The following is a 24,156-nucleotide window of genomic DNA, read 5'->3' as shown; positions in this document are numbered from 1 at the left end:
TGCTTAGTATCCCTACCAGTCCTGCATCCAACTAATTTATGAAGATGTCGAAGAGCACAGGGCCTAAGATGGAGCCCTTTGTAACCCCACTAGTGACAGATCACCAGTCTGATGTCACCCCATTCACTATTACCCTCCGTGCTCAACTCCTTAGCCAATTGCTTATCCATGGCATTATGTGTTTATCCAGCTGTACGCTGGACATTTTGTTCAGAAGGATACTGTGAGAGACAATACTGAAAGCTTTTCTGAAATGCAAAAAAAGGTTGCATCAACTGGCTTCCCTTGATCAATTAGGTGGGTTACCTTCTCATAGAAGGAAATCAGGTTTGATAAGCAGGACTTTCATAAAGCTGTGCTGGCTGTCAACAATGACAGTGTTGTCTTTCAGATGTTTTTCAATACTTCATAGAATAATTTTCTCCATAATTTTACCAGGAGTTGAAGTGAGACTGACAGGTTTGTCGTTTCCAGGTCCTCCTTCTTGCCCGTCTTGAAAATCAGGACAACGTCCACCAGCTTCCAGCCAGCTGGGACCTCTCTATATTCTCAAGACTGCTCAAAAATCATCAAGAGAGGTTTTGTGATGACATCAGCCAGCTCTTTGAGGATTCTTGGGGGAATCCCATCAGATTTGTAGGGATCCAGCTGGAGCAGCAGATCCTGTACAGTTTCAGGGTTGACTGAGAGTTCATAATTCTCTCAGTCGTGGTCCTCCAGCTCAGGGCACTGAGACCCCCTTGGTCATCTGTGTTGAAGACAGAAGCAATTAATGACTCTGTGCTCTGCGTCAATGCTTTTTTGTGTCTACCGTGCATAATTTAAAATTTATATTTATTGCACATAGAACTTAGCACTCATGTCTTTAGAAATTCCTGCTTTGTTTCCCATTTCTGCAGGATACAAGAATCAATATCTCACATATAATTCTGTCAACCGAAATAAGTTGTATATAATGTTATTGACTTGTTTATGTTAGAAACTAGTTTGTTTGGACTTGTTCTGTAAGCAAAGTACAAGTAAAGAAGTTTATAAAGAGAAACCCTGGCATAAATTCGTATGAAATAGTAAATATAGACTATGAAATTTGTATCTTGCATGCATCAGATTATGTGAGGAAATTCCCTGAAACACCAGGGAAATAGGAGGGTTAAATATTTAAGAGCATGCCTGCAGTGAGTTGTCCGGGCCTGGTTGCTATTTCAAGAAGCGACAGCCGCTTCATTATTTTGAGAAAGGACATATCCTGAATCAGAGAAAAGCACTTGTCAGGAGCTTAGGAAGCTTTCACTTATTTTGGGTTTGGAAATCTACATTTACTTTCTACTTGCATCTCTATCCCTCTATCTCAGCTCAAGCAATGAAGTGGGAATCAATATTCAAAAGTGTGGTATTACAGCAGATGCAGACAGGCCCATGTGCTAAAGGGAAAGGAAATTGTGTATTCTGCAGATAAGATTAGGAGTTTGGTGCCAAAATTACATACTCAGGAAGTATCTTCACAGTCAGAAAAATTCATTTGGGCTTTAAGACCTGTTGTACCCATTTCCACTATCCTTCAGAATAGGGGGTCTAGGAAAAATATAAGCTAAAAATACTCAATATTTTCCAGTCAACTTATATTTATAAGAGTTTAGATTCTAGATTAGATATACAACATGTTCTTGTGGTACAATTAAGCAGAAGTTGTGCGAATAGACTGACATTGCAATATGTTCTTCGCAGCTATGGAAAGGTAAGATCTGTGAGATGTACCTGAGAACCTTCAGACAGGCAAAGGCTCCTGTGAGATTCATTGCTCCCTGTCTCCTATTGAACCTGTGCTCCTTAAGTAATTTGCACGAACACAATGAAAGTTTACAAGCACATGTTTCAAAGAATTACAAGTTTGCATTGCCATATTGAAGGGGTCTACCATCAAGAATAGAAAAGGAGTTGGATGAAAAAGTGCCTTTACTAGATCGGGCCGCTAATATAAACACAAATATACATCCGAATCTTTGCCTAATTAAAACCTCACCTGGGAAACATATCATTTAATAGCAACTCCATGTACTTATGTATCAAAACACATCCTGCAAACACCAAAATAGTGCTGCCTGACATCTCGGACTTGGGGTCTTGCTGTTACTTAACCCCAAATGAAGCTTTCCCTGCAACGGGAATATTCATATGAACACGCTGCCTCGTGGATTCTCTCTTTTCTAATAAACGGAGAGGTCGCACTGCCTCTGCCTGGACAGCTCCACCTGTCCATCCGGGGTTTGTGGTGCATGTAGAGAACTTATTTTCGTGAGATACCTACTGGGCTGCGCACCCGACCCAGGGGCTCCAAGTGTCACAGGCGCCCCACAAACGACAGGTAACCCAGCACGGAGCCCCCCGAGGGGCCCCCGCACGCCGCAGGTGGGTGTCCCGCGGGCGTCCCGGGCAGGTGCGGGCAGCGGCTCCCGCACCGCACGGGGCTGGGGCGGGGGCAGGACGCCGAGGCGCGACGTGCCGCCCGATCGAGCGGGGGCTGCTGCGAACATTCGGCACCGGGGAGGGGGCGGTGCGGGGCAGGCGGCGGCCGCAGGAGGGCGCGGCGGGAGCGGCGCGGCCGGAGCTGCCGCAGAAGATGTCGGCGGGGCGGCGGTGGCCGCGGTGGCCGTGGTGGCTGCTGCCGGCGCTGCTGTGGGGCGGAGCGGGGGGGTACGTGGTGGTCAGCTCGGTGTCGTGGCCGCTGCCCGAGGCGGGGGCGGCGGCGGACGAGCTGCACAGCTCCTCCACCGAGGAAGCGCTGCCCGCGCTGCTGGAGGAGGCGGGCGGCCTCTGGAAGCAGAGCTACCCGGCCTCAGCGTACCGGGAGGATGCGGCGCTGGGCTCCGGGCCGGCGGCGCGGCGGCCGGGGCCGGGGGCCGCCCCCTCCAGGATGTTCTCCTACCGGCGGGAGGGCGGCGGGGCGCCGGGACGCGCCGGGACCGCCCGCTTCCTCGCCCGCCACAACACCTGGGGCTTCGTGGCGACGCGGGCCGCCCGAGGAAAGGTACGGTGCCCACGGTGCCCACGCCACGCGGTTCCTGCCGGACGAGCGCCTGCCCCCGCGGCCGCGCCGTCCCGCCGCCGGCAGCGCCCGCGTCGCGGAGGGAACAGCGGAAACTCTTTCTGGAAGAGAAATCGTGCTTGGAGCACGGCGAGGGAGGAGGCACGCTAAAAATCGCACCAGAGGGGCACCAAAAACCCAACATCTCTAGGCCAGAAAGCAGAGCTGCAGCGTTGGGTTTGGAGAGGGCCTGTTTCAGGAGGAGGAGGAGGAAAAGGAGGAGGAGATCCCGCTGGGCTACCACAAAATCTGTCCGCCCGTCAAGCTTGAAGGACGATTTCTCTGTCAGGAGCATTAAACAAAATAGCTGGGCTGCACCAGAGAGTCGGGGTCATTTTTTTTTCCAGCTTTAAAATATTTCCCTTTTTAAAGTGAAAGGTTGGGATGAGACAGACACAGCATCCAATACAACTCAGACAAAAGGGGGAGGGGAAAGAAATTAAAAAACAAAAAGACATCCATAACTTTCTGTTGAAAGTATTCACAGATTAATTAATTTACAATTTAAAAAATAGACAAAATTAGAAGCACATAAATCTTCAGAAAGCTTGGCAGAGTTAGTGGCAGTTTATGTTATTCTGAAATACAAAGTAACAAGTTGAAAAAAGATACCATTAAACAAATCTATACATGGTCACAAGAGACCTGTAATTCTACATCAGCTTGTTGGAAATCCTATTAAATAGTATGATCTTAACTCTCCTGGTTTATGCTCTTGCCAGAAACCCTCAGTGGAATTACAGACATATTGTAGTCTGCAGTTAGCTGCCTCTAGTTAGAACACAGAAGTAATATAGAAAAATGTGATTCATAATAAAATTTGGAATTCATGGAGTGGTGATTGCTGCTCTGAATGCTAAGCTATGCTGCCTGTGATCACAATTCTTTCTGAGAATCCAGTGTAACATTAACCTTGCATGACAGACTGAGCATTTTAAGCAATGGGAACATGTCCTGCAATGTTACTGACAGCTATTTTTTTTTCATTATAACTCTTAATAATAAACAAGTATCTTTAGCTTGTAAGTTATGTAGCATCATTAAAGCATTACTTCTAAGGAATACCAACAAATACCACTTATAAGCACTATAAGCATTAAAATTTTAAAGGCATATAAACATTCAAAATCAGAAAGCATGCAACCCAGGTAACAACATTATCCAGGGTTTTCTTATTAACTATTAATATTTAATTTGATTTTGCTGCAAAAGATTTACCACTTACATTGAATTAATATATTGACTGATAATTTTACTATTTAATGTCTAATAGACCATGAGGAAAGAAGGATCTGAAAACATGAAAAAAACCCCAGTAGCTCATTAAGTATCTGTCACTGCTATTTATAATGGCATGAAAAGCAAAGTAGGAATATAAATCATTATGGAGAATATTAATGGGTGTCACTACTGGGCAAGGACATTTTTGTATGTGTTATATCCTTTGTGTATACACAGGTCAGTGTATGGGAGAAAACGTTTTGAAAACTTGGCTCTTTGGCATCCCTCCTCTGCCATGGGAGGAGGTTTTACTCTGGCTGGCTTGGTGGCTGAGACCCCTCCAGACCTGATGTTCCTACCTATGAAGTTGAGCTGATGTCCAGTTTGTCTTCAAACAATTCTTACTAAAATGCTTTTTTCTCTGTCTTGGCAAACCGATGCAATGACATTGCAAGTCAAAGCCAAAAGGGCAGGCAAAATTAGTGTAAAAAGCAGGCTGAATCAAGGCTAAATTAGGCTCTGTATTCCTTTGGGTTTGAGGAAAGGTATCAGCGCTGGTTTAAAGTAAACATTTCTTGATACTGATGGCATTGCTTTTAATGCACTTAAACATTTTTAATTTGGTAGTGCCTTTAAGGTCGTGGAAGAGAAAATGTACTCTATAGTGCCATGGACAGGGCTGGAAAGAAAAAATAGAGGAGAGATCTGTTTTCATAAAAGCATGATAGAACTAATTTAGAGGAGATAGATTAATTTAGAAGTGCTGTCTCATGACAACTGAGAGTGGGAGCAATGGGGCTGGCTGTCCTTTCTGCTAGAGCCCTTGAGGGAATGCCCCACATTGTAAACCCTCTGTGTGCAAAGATATAACCAGTTGCTTATTTGGATTTTGCAGATCCAAGGTATGCCCTATGGGAACTGTTTACTTCTCAGCGATGGTCCCATCAATAACAGCACTGGAATCCCTTTCTTTTACGTAACACCGAAGGATAACACTGTGACAGATCTCCTGAAGAATCCCATGGCTTCTCTGACCCTGCCAGAAACAGATGGAAATTTCTGCAGGTAATAATTTTATCTGCCTACTACCACCTTTAGTGAGAACAGAGACCTCAGAACAAAATGGTGGGTCCCGACCTTCAATGTCCTGCTTTTATTTTTGGCTCTCACCATCAGCTACATGCTCCTTCCTAGGTTTCTTTTGCAGTAAATTGCCCTGGTAAAGCAGAGTAGAGAAAAACAGAGGTGTCACTGAAGTATATTGTAGCATCAACAGGTAGAGTGGCTTTCACCTTGCACACTAACACACCTAAATTTTAATCTCTTCTTGGAGGTGCCTACATAAAATCTAGGTGTTCAAGATCCTATTCTAGTCTATAGTGATCTAGTCAATAAGATCCGCAGAGTTTCAAGGGCTATCTAATTCATGGTAAAGCAGGCACCATTGCTCTGCTGAACAACTCTGGAGGCCCTGCTGATTGCCTTCATGGGGATCTAGCTCTCTGGGTTCTGTAAGGGGATCTCAGGCTCTCAGTTCAGAAGTTATACACCCAGGACTGTGACACTCAGTCTAATTTCCACCTCTTCAGAGGATATGACTGAATATCTTTAAAATTTTTTTTTATACCCTGTATTTCTTAAACAGTCAGTAAATGACTCCACAAATAAAGAAAGCCAGGTCTTAGGTTTACCCATCTACATCCAGTCCCAGGTTCTTCTCTCCAGAGATAGCAATGAATTGACTTCTTCCCAATCATATCATACAATCTTAGAATCAGAGAATTATTTGTGTTGGAAGGGACCTTGAATGCCATCTAAGTCCAGCCCCTCTGCCATGGGAAGGGACACCTTCCACTAGATCAGGTTGCTCAAAACCCCATCCAGCCTGGCCTTGAACACGTCCAGGGATGGAGCATCCACAGCTTCTCTGTGCAACCTGTTCCAGTGTCTCACAACCCTCACAGTTAAGAATTTCTTTCTAACCTCTACCTACCTTTTTTCTGTTTAAAGCCATTCCTCCTTGTCCTATCACTACACAACCTTGTGAAAAGCCCCTCTCCAGCTCTCTTGTCAGCCCCTTTAGGTACTGGAAGTCTGCTGTAAGATCTCCCTGGAGCCTTCTCCAGGCTGAACAACCCCAACTTTCTCAGCCTGTTTTCACAGGAGAGGTGCTCCAGCCCTGTGATCATCTTCGTGGCCTCCTCTGGACTCGCTCCAACAGGTCCATGTCTTTCTGTATGTATAATGAATAACGTCAGCTCACCAAAGCTTTACCTGTGTAAAATGTATGTATGTAAACTCAAAGATGATTCAATTTTCCCCTCCATTCTTATCTCCTTGAAAAAGACTTATCTCTACCATATGTTTTTTTACAGTCAAACATGTGGCAATCTTGGCTGGGTCAACCTCGTGTGAAGTGTTATTTACAAAGACCTCTTTGTGTGATGAGGTACATGACACTGAAATTGTGTCAGACAGGACTCTGTTACCAAAGCAGATCTTAACTGATGTTCCAAAGAGAGATAGAGAACTGGCTCCTTCAGAAAGAAATGGCACTAACAGTTTTTACCCCAACTTAAGGTCCTCTTTGGGGAAGAAGAGATTTTTATCTTAAGAACATGTTTCCCCATCTGGGGATTGCCTTGTGTATCACCCCACTTCTCAAGCCTGCTAGCTGAGAACAGCACTGGGAAAAGCAGTGAATGGCAAATATAAAACATTACTGTAACACTTGTCTGTATTTGTCTCCAGAATATGCTGTTTTCTGAAGAGTTATATAGTGGAAAAATGAAATATTTCTTAGTCCTAAGCAGTACAGATAATTTCAGGCTGACATCCTATTCCCAAGGAATAGAAATTATGGCTTCCTCTGACGCTGTCCCATCACCACATTTCTTGAGGCAATTCAGCTTTGAATACTTGAGGAGGTCAACAGACTGGTGAACTTAACACTGGAATGGTTCTGCTTGTTCCTTAAATATCTTCTTTAATTATTTCATTAAATATTTTGGATTTATCATTTAAAAAATAAATACATCTCTTCTTTCATTACATGCTAATGGCATTTATCCTGCTTTCTAAGCTTTCCCATTCAGTCAGATAGTGAGCTGAATATCTAGACCAAGGGCTTAAAAATGGTATTTGAAGTCCTATGTCCTACTACCCAGTGCCCTATTTTCAGAGGCTCAAGACTCATAGCAGCTTCCATCGATGATAAGTGGTGGTGCTGAGCACTTCTGAAAACTACACACCCATTTAGGCACTTAAGTGTGGCCTTTAATCCCTGCCTTTAAACAGCCACACTTGAAAGTCTTTGTCTTTTATGGTTTAGCAACATCACTGCCCAGTTTGGGAAGTCCAGTTTGGGAAGTCCAGTTCACCAACAAAAGAGAAAGCTGCATGATTTATAGAAATATGAAATCCATATACATCACAAACCTTTGAGAATATTTATTCAATGTCTTTTTGTTAAGTGACTATTAATTTTCAAACCACTGCCCCTTTGTTCAGTATGCCAGATATTTGCTGCTGTTTGTTTTGCAGCCAGGGCAATGTGGATTCTGTCACCTGGCTCTCTAGTCCCTCTGCAGCCCGAGCCTGTGCCCTCTGGTGAGAAGAGCTTTCTGGGCACCATCAAGAAGCTAAATCTGGATTTCCAAAACAGCTTGGGCCAAACTAATTACCAGTTGCCACGTCCTGACTCTCCCTCCCTACCACCAGTGACGTGCCACCCTGGCCCCCATCGGTTCTGGTCTGTGCCTCACCCTGAGCTGAAACATAAATCTGAAGAACATTAACCTGACAGTGAGAGTAAGGTTTTCTGCCGATCCTTCTTCCTTTCCTCCTGTGGCCACTGCTGCTCCTGGCCATGCAATCCCACCCCCTCCTTCCAGCTGACCATATGGTGGGCCTATTTTAGCTCAGTAACCCAGCAGAAACCTCTTCTTTTTTTTTTTTCTGGATGAGATTTCTACTGGCTTAGTAACTTGAATCAGCTCCCCAAGAGCCAGAGGAGAGCAAAGGAGAGGGGAAAGGAAAAAGAAGGTGGAGGAAAATAGATATCCTCATTTTAACATGTAACCATACTCTAAATATTGAGCTGACTATTGAATTGAGTGCACAGATTCAGAGTTTGATCAGAGCTCCTTGCATTATTTATTTTGTTCTTACAAAAACAAAACCAGTTTGTTTTTCATTATTTCTGGACTTCTCATCTGGAACAGATATTGTTTGGCATTAGTGCAAAGAACAAGCAATATGGCCAATGAAAAGTTGGGACATTCGTGATGTGCAGTTTGTGTTTTTGATGATACAAAAATGTGAGCAAGCTTTGAGGCTGTCTCACAGTCAGGAAGCATGTGGTCACTGGGATTTTAACTTTCTTCTCTTCCTTCCACCTATAACTAGGGTCAGAAATTAATTTTTATTTTTAAACTATCAATCTGTGAGTGATTTTTACACTTAAAAGCAGCAACATCTAAAATTCCAGCCCTGCACACCATCCTACTGTTACCCCACAGAAAAGGCTTCTGCCAGCAGCACAACAGTGAAGGAAACAACAAGTGTATCTGGGCCCTGCTGCCCAGTGCTTGGGTGACCTGTCCCCAGCTTCAGGGTGCACCTGACCTGCTGAGATAGCCAGGCTGCAAACAGGCACACAGCATCCTTAGTCCAGAGCTTTATGTGGTGGCTCAAGTTTTGTATAGCGAAAGTCGTCTTTACCCACACTATATTAGAGGCAAGACCTTTTACTCTGAGAGACCTCTGGTCAGTATTAAAATGGTATCTGTGAGGTTTTCTTTGCAAAGGAAAGTGTCAGATGTTCTCTTCGTCAAGTGCATTATTTATTGTTTTGGTTTCAAAATAATTATGTAAAATATCTGAATGAATCATGTTCTATGTGAGAAAGTTCATGTCCTTGTATGCCAGCAATGCATTTATAGCTTGTTTTCATGTGGAACTTTATTAGAATTCCATTATTAACCCACTATGAGTTGCAAGAATGAAAATAAATGTGAAAGCTAATCAGTGCCTGTAGTCAATCCTCCTGGGAGTATTTGGCACTCTCCTGAAAAATGCTTCTGACTTACTGAACGCAAAAGAAATCTCTGGCCTTTAGAAAGAAAACATAGCTGACATTTCCATAGTCTTCTTCTATCTAATGAGTTTCAAGTGACTTGTGCACACCAATTTGATATTAAATTTATTTAGTAGCAAATTTCATTTGTTTTGTTTTAGAACAGACTCAAGTTCCAAACCTTGACAATAAATATTTTCATTTTCAAGGTTGTGAGGAGTACAGACTGGCCTTTTTGGTGCTCCAGCCTTAATATTTAATCAGCTGGAGAGAAAATTTGAAAACCCTAAACTAATAAGAGAAATAACATTTAATAAAAGAAAGACATCTGTGATGCATCTGACTAGCACTAATTGCAAGACATTTTAGTGTTGCAGCTACAGTCTGGATTCCTCATCTCTGACCTAGAGATTGCCATTTCCCAGAGGGATGTGGGCTGCCCCTCTCTGAGAAGACTCTCTGATGGCCAGGATAGAGACAGCATTTGTTAGCATCTACACAGCATCCTATCTGAAGGCTGATAAATGGATAATAGAGGCAAAAGAAATTAAATGGTTCAGGGATATAAATAGACTAAGCTGGTATGTCTATGCCACAGACAAGCTGAAAAGATTGAGTCCCATTCTTGCAGTTTTCAGTGGGAGCAAGATCAAGCCCAGCATTAAAGAATAGAGCAGCTATTGTTCTAAACACATTTCCCAACACATAGGCTGCTCCGAGGATCCCTCTTTCCAAGCAGGCTCCTGGGTCTGCCTCATTACAGCTGCAGTCTGGAAAACAGGCAATTAATTTTATACGTGTGTCACTTCCTTGACATCAGGTTCAGCACATTCATAGAGACTCAGGGCAGCTTCCTTAGAGAAGGAGCCATTACATAGCTGCTGTGAACTGGCACAAGAGAAAAGCAGTGAGCTTTGGGGTCAGTCCACCATTGGTTTTCTTTTGCTATTAGTTTGGAGGATGGTATTTCAAATTCGGATTCCCGTCCTTATTTATGACCTCTATCAGGGGTGACTCCACAAGGGCCATTTTACCCACCACACTCATCTGGTGCTTGAAGGTAGCAGATCAGCACAATCAGGCAAATGTGTTCAGTGTATAAAAGCTGGCTCCTAAACTCTGTAAGGTTTCCTAAACTCTGCATTGAAAATGCTGACAGGAGGTGCTGAGTAACCCCAGTGCTTCTAGATACCAGCAGGTCATGAGGAGAGAAGAGGAATTTGGTGGGATAAGGTCCTGGCTGCATGGTGGATCAGCAGCATATGCAAACATCTGACTTCATTCCCTGGGCAATCCTGAGACAATAAGCCTGCCATGGGTGGCAGGCACAGCCTCTGAGATGTGAGATGGCCAGCTAACATATAACTACCCCTGGGTTTGTGGAGTCTATGCTTGTTAATGGATGGATTGATACAACAAATTTGGTACTGCACCTTCTCACAAAGAGAAATGATGTATGCAGAAGACAAAGGCTGAATTCAGATATCCATCAATTTTTGAGATCCACCTCCTGATTCAGTGGCACTGACACATTTCTAGTACTGGTATTTATATTGGCCATTTTTAGTCATATACAAATAATTATGTCAGTAGCTGTTCCTGAAAAATCTGTATTTAAAAAAATCATGAAGATATCAAATTAGAAAGTCAAACATGAAACCTACTATCATCATGACTCAATGCACACAACACAGCTCTAAATTACTATTTTTTCCTGTATTCTTAAATCCCAATTTCCTAAAATCCCTTTCTAGTGAAGTAGTATGTGTTCTTCTGACTCTGTTTACAAAAATAGTTGATGCTGTGATTCTTTTTTTTTCTCCATGAATTGTCTATGGTTAAACTATATAAAAGTTTCCTGTCTGAAACACGGAGTTCAGCTGAAGAAATGAGCTGTTATTGTCAATGAGGACAGGCAAACAGACTGGCTTCACATTGTAATTAAAACATGCTGGGAAGGATTATCTTCTAGAAAGAGTGAAATTATTTAAAACGTGAAAACAGATGTACCATGAATACAGGCTCACTTAGATGCAGAATAGCTGAAAAGTATCAATACTCTTTAGCTCCCAAGCCTGACTTCAGATTCAGACCAGAAGACATCTTCCAAAAGCAAAGACATCTAAGTGCTAGCTCCCAAACATGGCTGATAAAGAAACTGCTGTCAAAATCAGAGCAGGGCAGAACTGCCCAGCCATATCCAGTGGAAGGCCAGCAACAGCTTTTCAGATTATGAAATTGCTTTCAGCAGAGATTTTGTTTGACGTTCATGCCATGCAGATTAGCAGCACCAATACATTATTTCTGTTTCAGAGACACTGGCAGTTAGTGAGTGGTGAGCAAATTAATTGTATGAGAAGGATAACTTACTTTTCAAAATTAATCACATCTATTAATCAAAATTATATGCACTTTACAGTAACTCTCTAAGAACATAGCATTCCCTTCCTTCCTTTCTGTAGATTTTAGAGGACAAAAATCCTATGATGCATTTTATATACTAGAAAAGAACTCTGCTTTTTCACCTTGTGCCCAGTTTGGGGCTATGTAAGAGGAGCCTTGTGCAGGGTGTGACAGGATGCCTACCTTGCATCTGTGGGAGGGGACAGGGATGAGCTGTGTCAGCATCCCATCCCCACCTCCTAATGACACGGTTTTGCACCACTGCTGTCACTATAGGAGAGGTTAGGATGTGTGGAGGCAGTCACTGCCCTTATGCCACACGTGAGCTGTATGCTTTAAAGTAGAAAAAAAATGTAGGAAAACTGTTCTCTGGGCCTTTCTTCTTGGCCCTCTGTCTCTTCTTTTCTGCAATAGGAGAAAGCTCTTTCCAAACTTCCTCTTCCATTCTGCTCAAGAAGTAGAGGGATAAGAGCAGTACTTTCTCACAGGGCAAGGAGAACTGTGTTCAAGGGATATGGGAAGGATTTGTATACCATGACTGGGAAGATGGAAGGTCTTGTTTCTTCAGGGGGGTGGAGGAGAATGACGTCAGCTGCTCTGTGGGAAAAGAAGGCTGGAGAAGAAGAAAAAGAGAGATATTCCTCTCCATAGACGCCTGCTTCTGCCCCCCGACCCCAGAACATTACTGAACATTTCTCATACTGGTTCCTTCTTGGGGACACCTGGCATTCCTTCCCAAGTGCCTCCCAAACTCTTATTTTTGTTTTACTGTTGATCTGTGGCAGATTTGTGTCACCTCACTAACGGATTGCAGAGACTGAGAATGAAGATAATACTTAGGGATACCTTTGGTCAGAAACCAGGAGACAGAAAAGAGTCAGTCAAAGCAGAGATCTCAACTGTGAAAGGGAGTCCTAACCAAGACCCAACATCATCACATTATGTGCCAATATAACCACAGCAGCCTGAACTATGGGTTCATCACATTTGGACTTGGATAGTTGTTGTATAAGAACCCTCTAATTAAACAAGAGATGGCTAGTGTAATAAACAATTTAATGAGTAGGTGGCACTCTTTACTCTGAACCACTCTTGAACTGTGACCCAAAAAGCGTGGAAGCGTTACGTAGTAAAATAAGTGGGACATGTTCATTGGCAGTGCACTTCACAGCATTGCATCTCTGTTGGGAAACATATTGCACTTGTATACAGACCTCTCAGTAAAGCTGGCACCTTTGTAACTAAATGTGGCTCATGTTGTCATCTCACATGCTTGGAAAAGAACTGGCTGGACTGGGTCAAACTCTGCGTACCTAGTTTTCTCACTATAAGCAGAGAAACAGGAACAATGAATTCTCCTCTCTTCACAAATCAGATGAATAATTAAGATGCTTCTTCTTAATGCACTGTCTTCTTATAAAATGCATAAACTGAATCTTCTTCCCTTTTAGTCTGGTTTTCCTAGTTTTCTGCAACAAAGTGTATGTATTTTAAATAAGCGTGGAAAAATGTGTTCCTCTGCTGCTTGGTCTCCTTCCAGTTACCTTCTTTCTCTTCCCCTCAGTTCATATTTTATCCTCTCCAGGGAGACAGAGGACCTGATTCTGGTAAAGACAGGGCCTGAGAAACCACCTTGGGTTTCCTCAACAGAGCAACAGTATCACCACCTCTGCCTCTGGCTCTGCCTCCCCCTCAACCCCAACCAGCAGCACATAAATGTTATTTAAAGCCGCTCCTCCGCATCTACTTGTTCTTGTGCCAGCAAAGATAAAAGAAACCCAAGGACTGAGAGCTGAATATGCGCTTACATAGAAGGCAACAAGTGACTAGTGAATGCATGAATAGACCTCTACAGATATAAGGGGGGAATATTTTATGAAATATACCTATTTATCCCTGGTATCCTTTTATTATCTTTAGTAAAAATATGAGATATATTCCTTATTTATTACTAGGAAGCAAATCCTGCATTTACGTTGGTTGTGCTGGGAACAGCACTGGAAACTCAAGACCTGCTTACAACATTTAGAAGTAGTAACTGTAAGTTTAGTGATTTTGGGTGGTTTAAGTATGAAAGTAATCACACATGATTAGGGAAATACTATGCCAAAAAAAGATGCAGAAACAGATTTACTTCAGAATATGAAGGGTTCTTTTGAAAAAGAAAATACTAATGCTAATGTAAGGTTAGAATACAAGGTTCCTATTCTGAAACAGAAAACCTATGATAAGAGGCAGCCCTGAATACAAAGCCAACAAAGCAGTAACATGTGCTGAACTGAAATGTATCATTGTCCTGTTCAGCTCTTCCAAAACTTCACCTAACATAATCTCAACAAAGAACTTGTTTGCCTCATTTCCCAGAAAAACAAACTGACCCTATTGTGTGTGTCGGTCAGTGTAGCACCCTGCCTCACAGTAATGTACAGAAAACTGTAAACAGAAGAAAAAGCCAGAGGTAAAAAAAACATAAATAAAACCATTCCAGGTATGGATGCATAGTGTGCGGGTTTCATTGTTAGCCAAATGCTGAGAATGTAAATTGGGAAGTAGTCACATCTGCCACTAGTCCTATCAGGCAAAACTTTCTCAGCATAGGCAGGCAGGGTTCACTGCTTAACCACAGCAATGTCAGGTCTATTGCCTACTCAAAATCAATGAGCACGCTTTCAGAATGAACATGTACTTGCACAAAACCACCACATAATTGTAATCTGAGAAGGTCAGACCAAAACCTCTCGCTGCTCCTGATCACATCCAAAATGCATCACCTTGATCCAGTCTGTGAAATGCAGACATTCTTTAATAGCAATCCTTTTGAATTCCTCTCTGAAAGTAATAACTGCATCTTACCCAGGAGCTATGCAAAGAAAGACACTTGCAAATATTCCTGCTTTTCCTTGCTCTTCAGTTGTTTTACGATACTGTTAGGCTGTAGAGGAAAATGTACCATATTTTTGGACACACAGTTATTTTAAAGCAATCTTTTGAACTGAATTTTTGCTAGTGAGAAGTCCCTTCTGTCATCAATATATGTGTTAAAAATATGTTGAATATATAAACATATGCGGAGGGTTTTGATACAGTATTAAGGTTAAGAACAAAAGATAACAATAGATCAGGAGATCACCTCAAATGGACTTTTAGACTCCATTATCCAGGGCCAGTAGTTCCAAGAGTGTGAATCTCCACTGCCCTGGCTGCTGGACACACAGACCCTCAGCTGACACCCTGTGTATGTGGGACTTGGCTCCTCTTTCTTCAGCTCTATATACTGTATTGCTATATTTATTCATGTTTTGGTGGATGAGTCTCATTGGACCACGTGTGCTGAACAGCCACACAACACCCAAAGCCTACACAAAAAAAATGCAAGGAGCTAGAGGTGTCCCTAGGGCATGGAGCTGTGTTTCTTAGGGACAGGGTGCTCTCAGGCCACTGAAAGCCAGATGTGAAATGACATCTTCAGCAGTCAGTGTGAGTTAGTGCTGAGGATCTACAGAGTGCCAAGGTGATCATGTAGACAAATTTGTGTTCCAGATACACACTGACAGAAATAAATCCAGTGCCAGGGTAGGGAATGCAGATTTTCAGACACTCAGAACACCACTTGTGTATTATTTCATAATAGTTTAAAAAAATTTTATTAGAGAAAATTAGACCATTATACATTGATGTGAACAGAAAGTCTGAGCTTGATCTTTGACCACTGCCCTTCCTCCTGCACAGTAAATCTGGGAGAGGAAAAAGAGTACAAGTGGAGTTTGTCTGGAGGTTGTAAAGCTGAACATCCCCTTCAGACAACTGAACAGGATGCTGAAAAAACTTCCCAGAGATCATGTGACAGCAAATGGCCTTTTGGAGGTCAGGCTACAGGTGGTGCCAAGTGCTCACTGGACATAGCCAAGTATCAACCAGCCTGCTATACTTCCTTGTGTATCTCTGTTCATGGCCTTCTCTAGAAGAGTAAGTACTTTATCCAGTGAGCTACACAGTGTTTACTAACCATCTGTGGAGAATCTGCAGGTGTTAAATTAGCTGCAGGGGGATGTCCATATGTTTCCTGCATGCACTAAACACGCATTGAGAATTATAACCAAAAATGAAGCCATTGCAGATTGCACACAGTTAAGGCTAAAGGGCTCAAGCCAAGATCTTTAAGTAAAACTGCACACAGATGAGATGCAATTTACTGTGATTTGCTGCTTCTGACTAAACACAGAGAAGAAGAAACACAGCCTTCATTTCCTAATGCAGCTTTTTGGGCTTACATGGGGAGGTGGTTCCCTGAGATGCTGAGCGGTCTCAAACTACTGGCAACAGGACTTGGGGCTGCTCAGCACTCACCAGAATCAAGCCTTTGCAGTCATTGCATACAACATGTTTTTGCAATTGGTCAATTTACTCATGATTTATATGCTTGTATTGTATATATCAGAGTCAGCAATTGCCCTGCAGCTACTAATGGGAGTTATTTATTATTACTGTTTACGAAGAGCCAAAAAGCAACAGGTACCTTCTCTGTCTTGATCTGAAGGCAATTGGAGAATTTGTTTTAACAGATCTTGTCTATTTGGTGTAAAGTAGTTGAAAAATGGATAAAAAATGAAAAAAGATTGAGTTTCTAGGATAAGGAAAAGACCTTACGTTTTACATACATGTATTCATACTTTTTTTTGTAGGCATAGGCACACAGTAACCATCTCACAGTTCTCAGAATCCTGAATACAGATCTGTACATCTGTCTGGGAAAACTGCCATTTGCATACTTTTTACAAGCCAACATATATTAATCCAGGTTTTGTAAGCATAAATTAAGATTAAGCAAATATCTACACAGATCTATGTGTCAGGCAACTATTCCTTCAAGATCTCCCCCCTCCACCAGATGGTAAAGCTGGGTGTAGAAAAGACTTGCAAGGCTTGACAAAGCTTTCTATATGTGAGCAGGAGTTCACATTTCTCCAAAACCCTTAAGAAAGAAATCAAGCTATTACTCATAAGCATTTTTCTCTGTGCACAGAAAAAATGTAATTGATCCAGAGGATCCGAGGTGCGCCAGGCTGACTCTCATGGGACAGATGGTCATGGTGCCTCCGGAGGAAGTGGAATTTGCCAAGCAAGCAGTGTTTTCCAGGTCTGTATCTAACAGGCACACAGTAGAGTGCAACCCACAGGTTTGAGACAAATATACAAATGTGGTACAGAAAATCTGAGAAGTAACAAGCCTGATCTTTACTTTGGGGCCATGAAGCATGTTGGCTCCTGTGTGGTTTGGAATGACAGACTTCCTTTTAACTCTTGAGGAAACGAAATATGGAAATGCAATTAGTTAGTATTGGACTCTCATAAGGCATGTAGTTTATAATCTGGAGATTATGAAAATATTTCACCGGATTGCAAAGAGACATTCCATAAATCCAGGGTGTATTTGTTATCTTTAATGATTCTACCCCACTTTAGGACAGGTAGTGCTCTTCAGCTACAGCCTCCTACTCAGGGACAGAGCAGAGCTCTGCTGCCTTTGGGCTTACAAATATTTTCAGGGTGGAGCTTATGGGTTTTATTGCCTCTTCTGACATACCAGCTGCTGCAAAGCCACAGTACTTACTGAACAGTCTCCTTTGAAAGATGCGAGCACAACCCAGAGGTGTACACACACAAAGAGGGTGTGCCTCCATGCCCTCCAGTGGGTCTCCAGACTTACAGGCACGAAAAGCCTGAACCTTAGCTAGGGCATGCACCTCCCACACAGGCTGCCAGAGATGGTCCTCCAGGCACACCTTGCCTGGTCAATCAAACATTGCTGGGAAACTGGGATGAGCTGTGATCCAAAACAGCCCAGAGGCAATACTCTCTCTGACCTATGGAAAGGGGTTAGGGTGGGACTCTGTCAGTGGGTGCCATCAGTAGCAAAACTGAGGCCGCGGACAGGTGGGGCCATCTTGGCACAGGAGCATTTTTTTGCAAACTTTGTAGAAATTAGATTTCTATGTGTGCCACAGTCCAGCAGCACCTCCGCAGAGAATGCTCCATTGTCGGGGTGCAAAAGCCAGAACAACAGGGTGAGGGCTGCTGGGCACACCCTGTCCGGTGCCAGCAGCATCTGGAACCACTTCTCAATGCCACAGTCATAGGTGCTCCAAGGGACTGCAGGAGCTGTAGGAGCTGACAGCTCAGAGTCTGTGCTCTACCTGCTACCCAGTTTTATTAGCTCTCCCACCACACCACAACTGCTACCAAAGGTGTAGTATTTTCAGAACACTGTTTCCTTTGAACAGGTACAAGCACAAGCCTGACACACATTCAGTCTCCTCTAACTATTTTTCACTTAGTTAGAGACCAACAACATCTGCCTTTAGAGATGGGGTTCTGCAATGGGGAAGGTGGTGTTTGCTGGCTGCCTGTGTTGCAGTTCTCCCCAGACTGGGGTGTGGAAGATCATAAACCTTACAGCAAGGGAGGGCCAAAAAGATGGATAGTGGTGGTTCTCGGATCTCAGGTTTCACTCTGGCTGAACACACTGAACTGAAGAAAAAAGGAGACTATGCATATGCTTTGGCACATCTTTTAATTTTTTTTCCATTTTCTTTGTCTTTCCAGGCACCCAGTGGTAAGAAAGTGGCCTCGTAGCTATGAGTGGTTCTTCATGAAAATGAACATTGAGCACATCTGGCTTCAAAGCTGGTATGGAGAAGGTTCTGCCATTGCAGTAGAAGAGTATTTAAAAGCGGTTCCAAGTAAAGGGTGATTGAATGTGCTTTGAGATAGAAATCTCCTGAATTTCCTTTCCAAACACTTTTAAAATTTCATGCTGGATGGTTACTTTACAGTGATATTTCTTTTCTTTTCCCAAAAGGCTTCAAAATAGCCCTGTCTGACATAGAGCAGAGTGAAAATAAATCAACACAGACTTTCAAATTATAAAGGAGTGGCGGATACTAGCCCTACCCTGCAATGTACAAACTTGTCATTTCAAGCAGGCAACGCGTCATCTTAAATGCTGTTTAAAAATGCTTCATATCTGTTTGTTTTGACTTCTATTGCTGTGCACCCACAGGGAAACTACAGTATGTGCTAAATATAATATTCTGAAAAAGCAAATTGCCCACTCAGAACCATCTATGCATTGTGGAGATATTACTGCTGTTTGGTCTCCTCTGATTTGTACATACTCTAAGAGAAACTGAATAGCTGCAAATTTAGGTATTTAAGTTCTTAAAAAATGTTATGCTAAAGCTGTCCTCTTTTGCTAACTTGTATTTTCTACGTGTGCTTTTCCCTAGTTAGATAATTTGATATTTGGAAATTGAGTAGAACTTCTCCATTTTAGTAGAAAAAATGCAAACAGTTCAAAGAACACAGCTCCAACATAACTCGTTTCTCACTGACACAAAGCTGGTTAAACACATTAAGGGCCAAATCAAATCAGCCCTACAAGGATTATCTCAATACAAGTATAAACACTGTCATAAGAAGAATTTAAGTAAATGTTCCCAGCTAGCCTATTCCTGTTGAGACAGGAAAAGTATTTTTAATAGCCTGTAGTCCCAATTTCTTTTGCCTCCCTTCTCCAGCTACTGCTTTATTTTTAACTCGTTTGTGCAACTGATTTTCTGTAAACACTCACTAACTCACTGAGGGGTGGAGCAGTCCCTTAACTCTGTTTCCTTACCAAGATTTAAAGGGCTTGTTCATGCATTTATATTTTTAAAGAATTTATTTTTTAAAAAATATGTTAGGTATTTCAGGCCACAAAAAAATCATTTTCCTAGTGTGGAAGGTGAAAACTTTGTTGCAGCACATTATTAATAGGCATCTCATGTGATAATACCAAAAGAGTTAAAAGGTATTTTAATCACCTTCAGCCCTTTCTCTGGATGTCCTCCTGGAAAATTTACTCTGCAGTTCCTAAGGATATCACAGAAAATTCCCATGGCTAACCAGCCAAGTCACTACACAGTTTGAAAATGATACAGCTGTTCTCCCTGTTACATATAAGAAAGAAATACACTGAGATGGGGTATCTGTGCCTGTGGGGAAGGTCTTCCAGCATCCCTGGGAGTGCACCTGAGCTCTAGACATCAGTCCGCACCACATCTGGGCTGGGGAGGAACTTGGGTGCCTGGGCGAGTGGCCCGAGCTTGTACAGGTTAATCCCTGGGCAGAGCTCAGAGGCAGCTGTGTGAGCCATGATCAGCTGGAAGCCAATTAAGTGTAGCTGAGCTTATTTTGGTTCGGGCATAGAGAGAGGGAGTCGTTCCCACAACAGTGCTGGGCACTATGCTGGTTTAACTACCAGGGGCCACTTAGCCCTTGGGTAAGTTCAGGACTCCACACATCACTATCATTCCTGATATTCTGTAAGAATCAAATGCAAAGGAGAGGGGAAAACATTGTTTAGATACTCACTAAGCTTTTTTTTTTCCCCTTGTCTTATTGCCAGAGACTCTGTTGGCAGTGCAGATCTTTTGCAGAGGTAATTACACAAAAGGAGGAAGCATCCTGCCTCAATCTATTTCCTTCTTTTTTTTTTTCTTGGCAGATAAGTAGCATTTTCCCATTTGAGTTTGCCCCTGAATCTTGCACTGTGTAGTACTGAAGCAAAATGGCCCATCCTATACAAGTATAGAATATCATCAAGTGAAATCCTCCTTGATTCATATCATTTTGCCATGGAGATCTTTGTCCACTATGGATTTGATAACTTTACCCATTAGGATTAATGGGACTTCGAAATCTGAGTTCAACAGGAAGAGTACTAAACCTTGTAAGGGAATTTCTGCAGGTGTAACATTTCCGTGAAACTATAATTACATGTTTCATTATCCCAGTTCACTACTATTTCCAGAGCCTGAAATGCCTCTTCTGTGCCCCACCCCTAAACACATACACACAAATTCAGAGTAAAAAGTTAATGTTTAAACAAGTTGAAGAAGAGAGGAAGAATTTTAGAAATGCTGCTGTTACTATACTCTCAATTTCACTTACGTCCCCTGGCAACAGTAACATAGTCTTGTGTCGTATTCATTAACTTATTAACTTGCCTTGAAGCAGTAAGGCATTGTGTCAATGATGTCCAGTAGAGCTTTAATGGTTTAAGAAGTTAGTGTGTACTGAAAAAGGTTTTGAATTTACAACACCCTACCTGCTTAGGCTGTCTCCCTGGATACATAGATTAATTGGAGTAACTTCTGTATTGTAAAGTGACACATTCATCAGGAAGTTTTTCTATATGGACCAGCCATGAGGCTCTTGAGAGAACTTCAAAACATGAAATGGTGATGGTATGTAAAGTGACAAAAGGAGCTTCGTGAAGAAATGCTGTCTTAAATCACCTGTTCTCATTTCATGCTTCCTTCACCCAAGGAATAGCTACCATAGAAGTCCTTGAAAGTGTGTAGAAATTTATCAAAAATATGACCTGCAGATTTTGAATGGAATTTTCCAGACCAAAAAAAGGGGAGGTGATAGTAGTTTGCTTAATTGGGATTTACATTATTATTTATATGCGAGTACCAGTTTTTCTTTAAACTGACAAATGTCTCAAGTGATATTGGTCATCACATGGTGTTATTTGTGAAAGCTTTTAACCCAAAGAGTGTTATTTGAAATATAATAAAATCATAGTTCCTTAAGACTGTAGAGTCTGATCTTGCTTCAGATCAAGCAAAAAAATAAAAATACCATTTATTTGTTGTGCTTTAATTATTACATCAAACAAGCATTTCATAAAAGGTCTTGATAAGCTCTTATGAATTCATTAAGCATTTCAACTAGCTGATGTGTAATTTCTAAGTGTTCTCTTTTTTTAGATATTTCTGTAGCTTCCCCAAAAAACCTTGTTGTGCAACATGTTTAAAACTCTAACTGTGGTTTTGCAATATTTAAGAGATGTATTTAGTCATTTCTATATACTTGCTGAAAAAAAGAAAACAAAGTTGAAAAGTTGGATTCTCACTTTTTGCTAATTTGTGCAAAAGTAATGCATGTACAGCATTTAAGTACAGCTAGTTTGAACTGCTGTTCTTATTTAACCAAAGAATGCTCCATTTCTGATGAAATTTTCATCACTTCAGTGGATGAAATGCAACCTGTCTCATTTCTGGATGTGTATTGTCATTTGCAATGTATTTTGATTTCTAAAAATATTGAAAGTTGTTAACAAAATGCCCATGGAGAAAAAATACAAATAAAACAAATTTAAAAGTGGAAACTGTATTAGAATATTTTTCAGTACATCATTAGCCAGAGTAACTGACCTTCTGCTAACAACCGTTATAATTTCTATCTGACCTGAACATCTACTTTTTTTCCCCCAAGTTTTCCTGAACCAAGCTAATTTCTCTCAAAATATTTATGGGAACTGAGACTCAGATCTGCCTTTTCTCTAGTGAAAAAAGCCTAGCCAAGCACCTTTTATCATTCCTTCATCATCTCTACCGTGAGCTTTCACTGTGACAGTTAAATGTAACTTTTGAAGTTTGCTCTGCTTTTCTTTTCTGCATGTAGGGACTGAGCTCTCATCTCTCGGGTGTGCATTAATGGTGTTTTGGAAGTTTCCTCAGTGCTATTTCTTCCCTTGCCAGCCTTGCTCTTACAAGTTCTTGTTACAGCTTGCTCTCTGCTGTCCAATTTCCTCTGCCCATATTTTCTCAAAGCCAAGGATGACAATTTACCTTTTCATCTTGCTTTTCTGCACCATCTCCTTCCAACAAAATTCAGCCTCTCATACTAAAATTCCCATTTAATATCCGATAAAGGTTATAGAACAGAATAAAATAGAATAGCAGCATATGTTAGAATAGAATAACAGCCTGTGTTACCTATTCACACCTTAAGACTTTCTCTTGCTCCTGGTTGGACTACATTCACTGTGAGAACCATGACAACAGTTCCCTAACCTGTACAAATCACAGTCAACATCAAATTCCTATTTCCAGTAACTCATATTTTTAAAAGATCATTTCCTGCAGCTGTTCTTTTCCTTTTTAATTACTCTTTTCACTTTTGTCTCATTTCCAGAGTGAAGTCTGTTCTGATTATACCAAGTGTCTTTCACTTACTTACAAAAAAAATCTAATTTGAACATTTTTGGAATCACTGAAGTACTGTTACTTTTTTTTTAATCTGGTTTTTTTTTTTTGCCAAGCACTGAATTTATGCTTCTTCTGAATTGCCTGTTACTTGTAGTACTTCAGTGCAGCTCACCTTTTACTTGCCTCTTCTCTGCTACCACCTCCACACACCCTCTCCCTTCTAACATTCTGTTACATGCTCCTCAGTTTCCTTATCCTCTTTTCCCTATTTTTTTCGTTAACTCTAGTTTTACTATGTTCTTCCTTCAACTTACAACTTCTCCACAGCTCCTTCCACATTACTCTGTCTGCTCAGTCTTGTCTGTTGTCTTGATTTTGCCACTTTAAACTTGTTTTCACAATGCTCAGTGGCTTTGGAGAGAGTCCTAACATTGCCAAGTGTTATTTTGGTAGAACGCTAGAGAGTTGCTTTAAGGAATACATTGAGTTTGAAGGTGTTTGTTAGTTTGTTTGTTTAAACACTTACTCTGGAACAGAAATGGGAACATATTGTTCTTGATGTTGACACAGAATAGGGCAGTTCACTGAGCTCATGGCTTTTGCTGACAATATCTTCTGCACAAACTATTCCAGGCTCTACTAGACCCTATCTGCCTCAGCCCCAACATATAATCATGATTAGGAAGGACATCGACAAAGTTTGACAATGTTGTTTGACAGCATAGGTAACAGCTAGGAATCACACAATTGTTGACTTCTGAAGGAAAACGTGTATATGAGACTATTTAAAAAAGGCTCATGAAAACAAGCAATTTATTTCGGAAGCTGGAAAAAGGTACAGATGTCTTCTGTGAAAGAATAGGTAAGACTTTAAATGTATTTATTTAAGAAGAGATATATGTCGAATACTTCTAATGGAAAATGAATCCATAGAATGATCATGTTTTTTCAGTACCTTCATTTCTTATTTAAATACATTTTCCTCCAGACATAGTACTGACTCTTTCACCATTTTCATCCTGCTGAAGTGAGCTCCCCTCAGCACAACAGCACAGGTACCATTTATATCTGAATGTGCATAGCTCCAACCCCTTTCCCCTGCATGGTTGTGCACCGCTCTGTTCCTGGCTTCTGACCGCTCCTCCTTTCTGTCTGTCCTTGCTTCTGGCGCTTCAGCCTCCTTCCACTCCTCAGGAGGTCATACTTCACCCTCGAATGAGGGCGAGGTGTGCCCTGGAGTGTTCGGTAGTGACTCATTTAACTTCGCACATATGTCACTGCTCAGGCTGACAGACAGGACTCGGGACTGACGCCCATCCCAGGGTCCAAGGCCA

General features: G+C 41.8%; 1 protein-coding gene across 1 annotated transcript; it reads left to right on the top strand.

The window, feature by feature from the left end:
• The first annotated feature begins 2,424 nt into the window (after positions 1-2,424).
• Positions 2,425-21,999, top strand: CREG2 (cellular repressor of E1A stimulated genes 2). The gene is made up of 4 exons (XM_064646306.1): positions 2,425-3,025; positions 5,199-5,368; positions 16,807-16,920; positions 18,387-21,999. The coding sequence occupies exons 1-4, from the start codon at positions 2,618-2,620 to the stop codon at positions 18,532-18,534; spliced, it is 840 nt and encodes a 279-aa protein (XP_064502376.1). The 5' UTR covers positions 2,425-2,617; the 3' UTR covers positions 18,535-21,999.
• Positions 22,000-24,156: the final 2,157 nt, after the last annotated feature.

The sequence above is a fragment of the Pseudopipra pipra genome, chromosome 2 (genome assembly GCF_036250125.1).
Source record: "Pseudopipra pipra isolate bDixPip1 chromosome 2, bDixPip1.hap1, whole genome shotgun sequence".
NCBI classification, from domain to species: Eukaryota; Metazoa; Chordata; class Aves; order Passeriformes; family Pipridae; genus Pseudopipra; species Pseudopipra pipra.
Note: the sequence above shows the minus strand (reverse complement) of the source record. Positions and strands in the feature narration are given on the sequence as shown.

Coding starts and splice junctions, on each gene's coding strand:
- CREG2 (XM_064646306.1), top strand. CDS start 2,618: ATGTCGGCGGGGCGGCGGTGGCCGCGGTGGCCGTGGTGGCTGCTGCCG. Junction 3,026..5,198: donor CGCGGGCCGCCCGAGGAAAG/GTACGGTGCCCA, acceptor TGGATTTTGCAG/ATCCAAGGTATGCCCTATGG. Junction 16,921..18,386: donor AAGCAAGCAGTGTTTTCCAG/GTCTGTATCTAA, acceptor TTGTCTTTCCAG/GCACCCAGTGGTAAGAAAGT.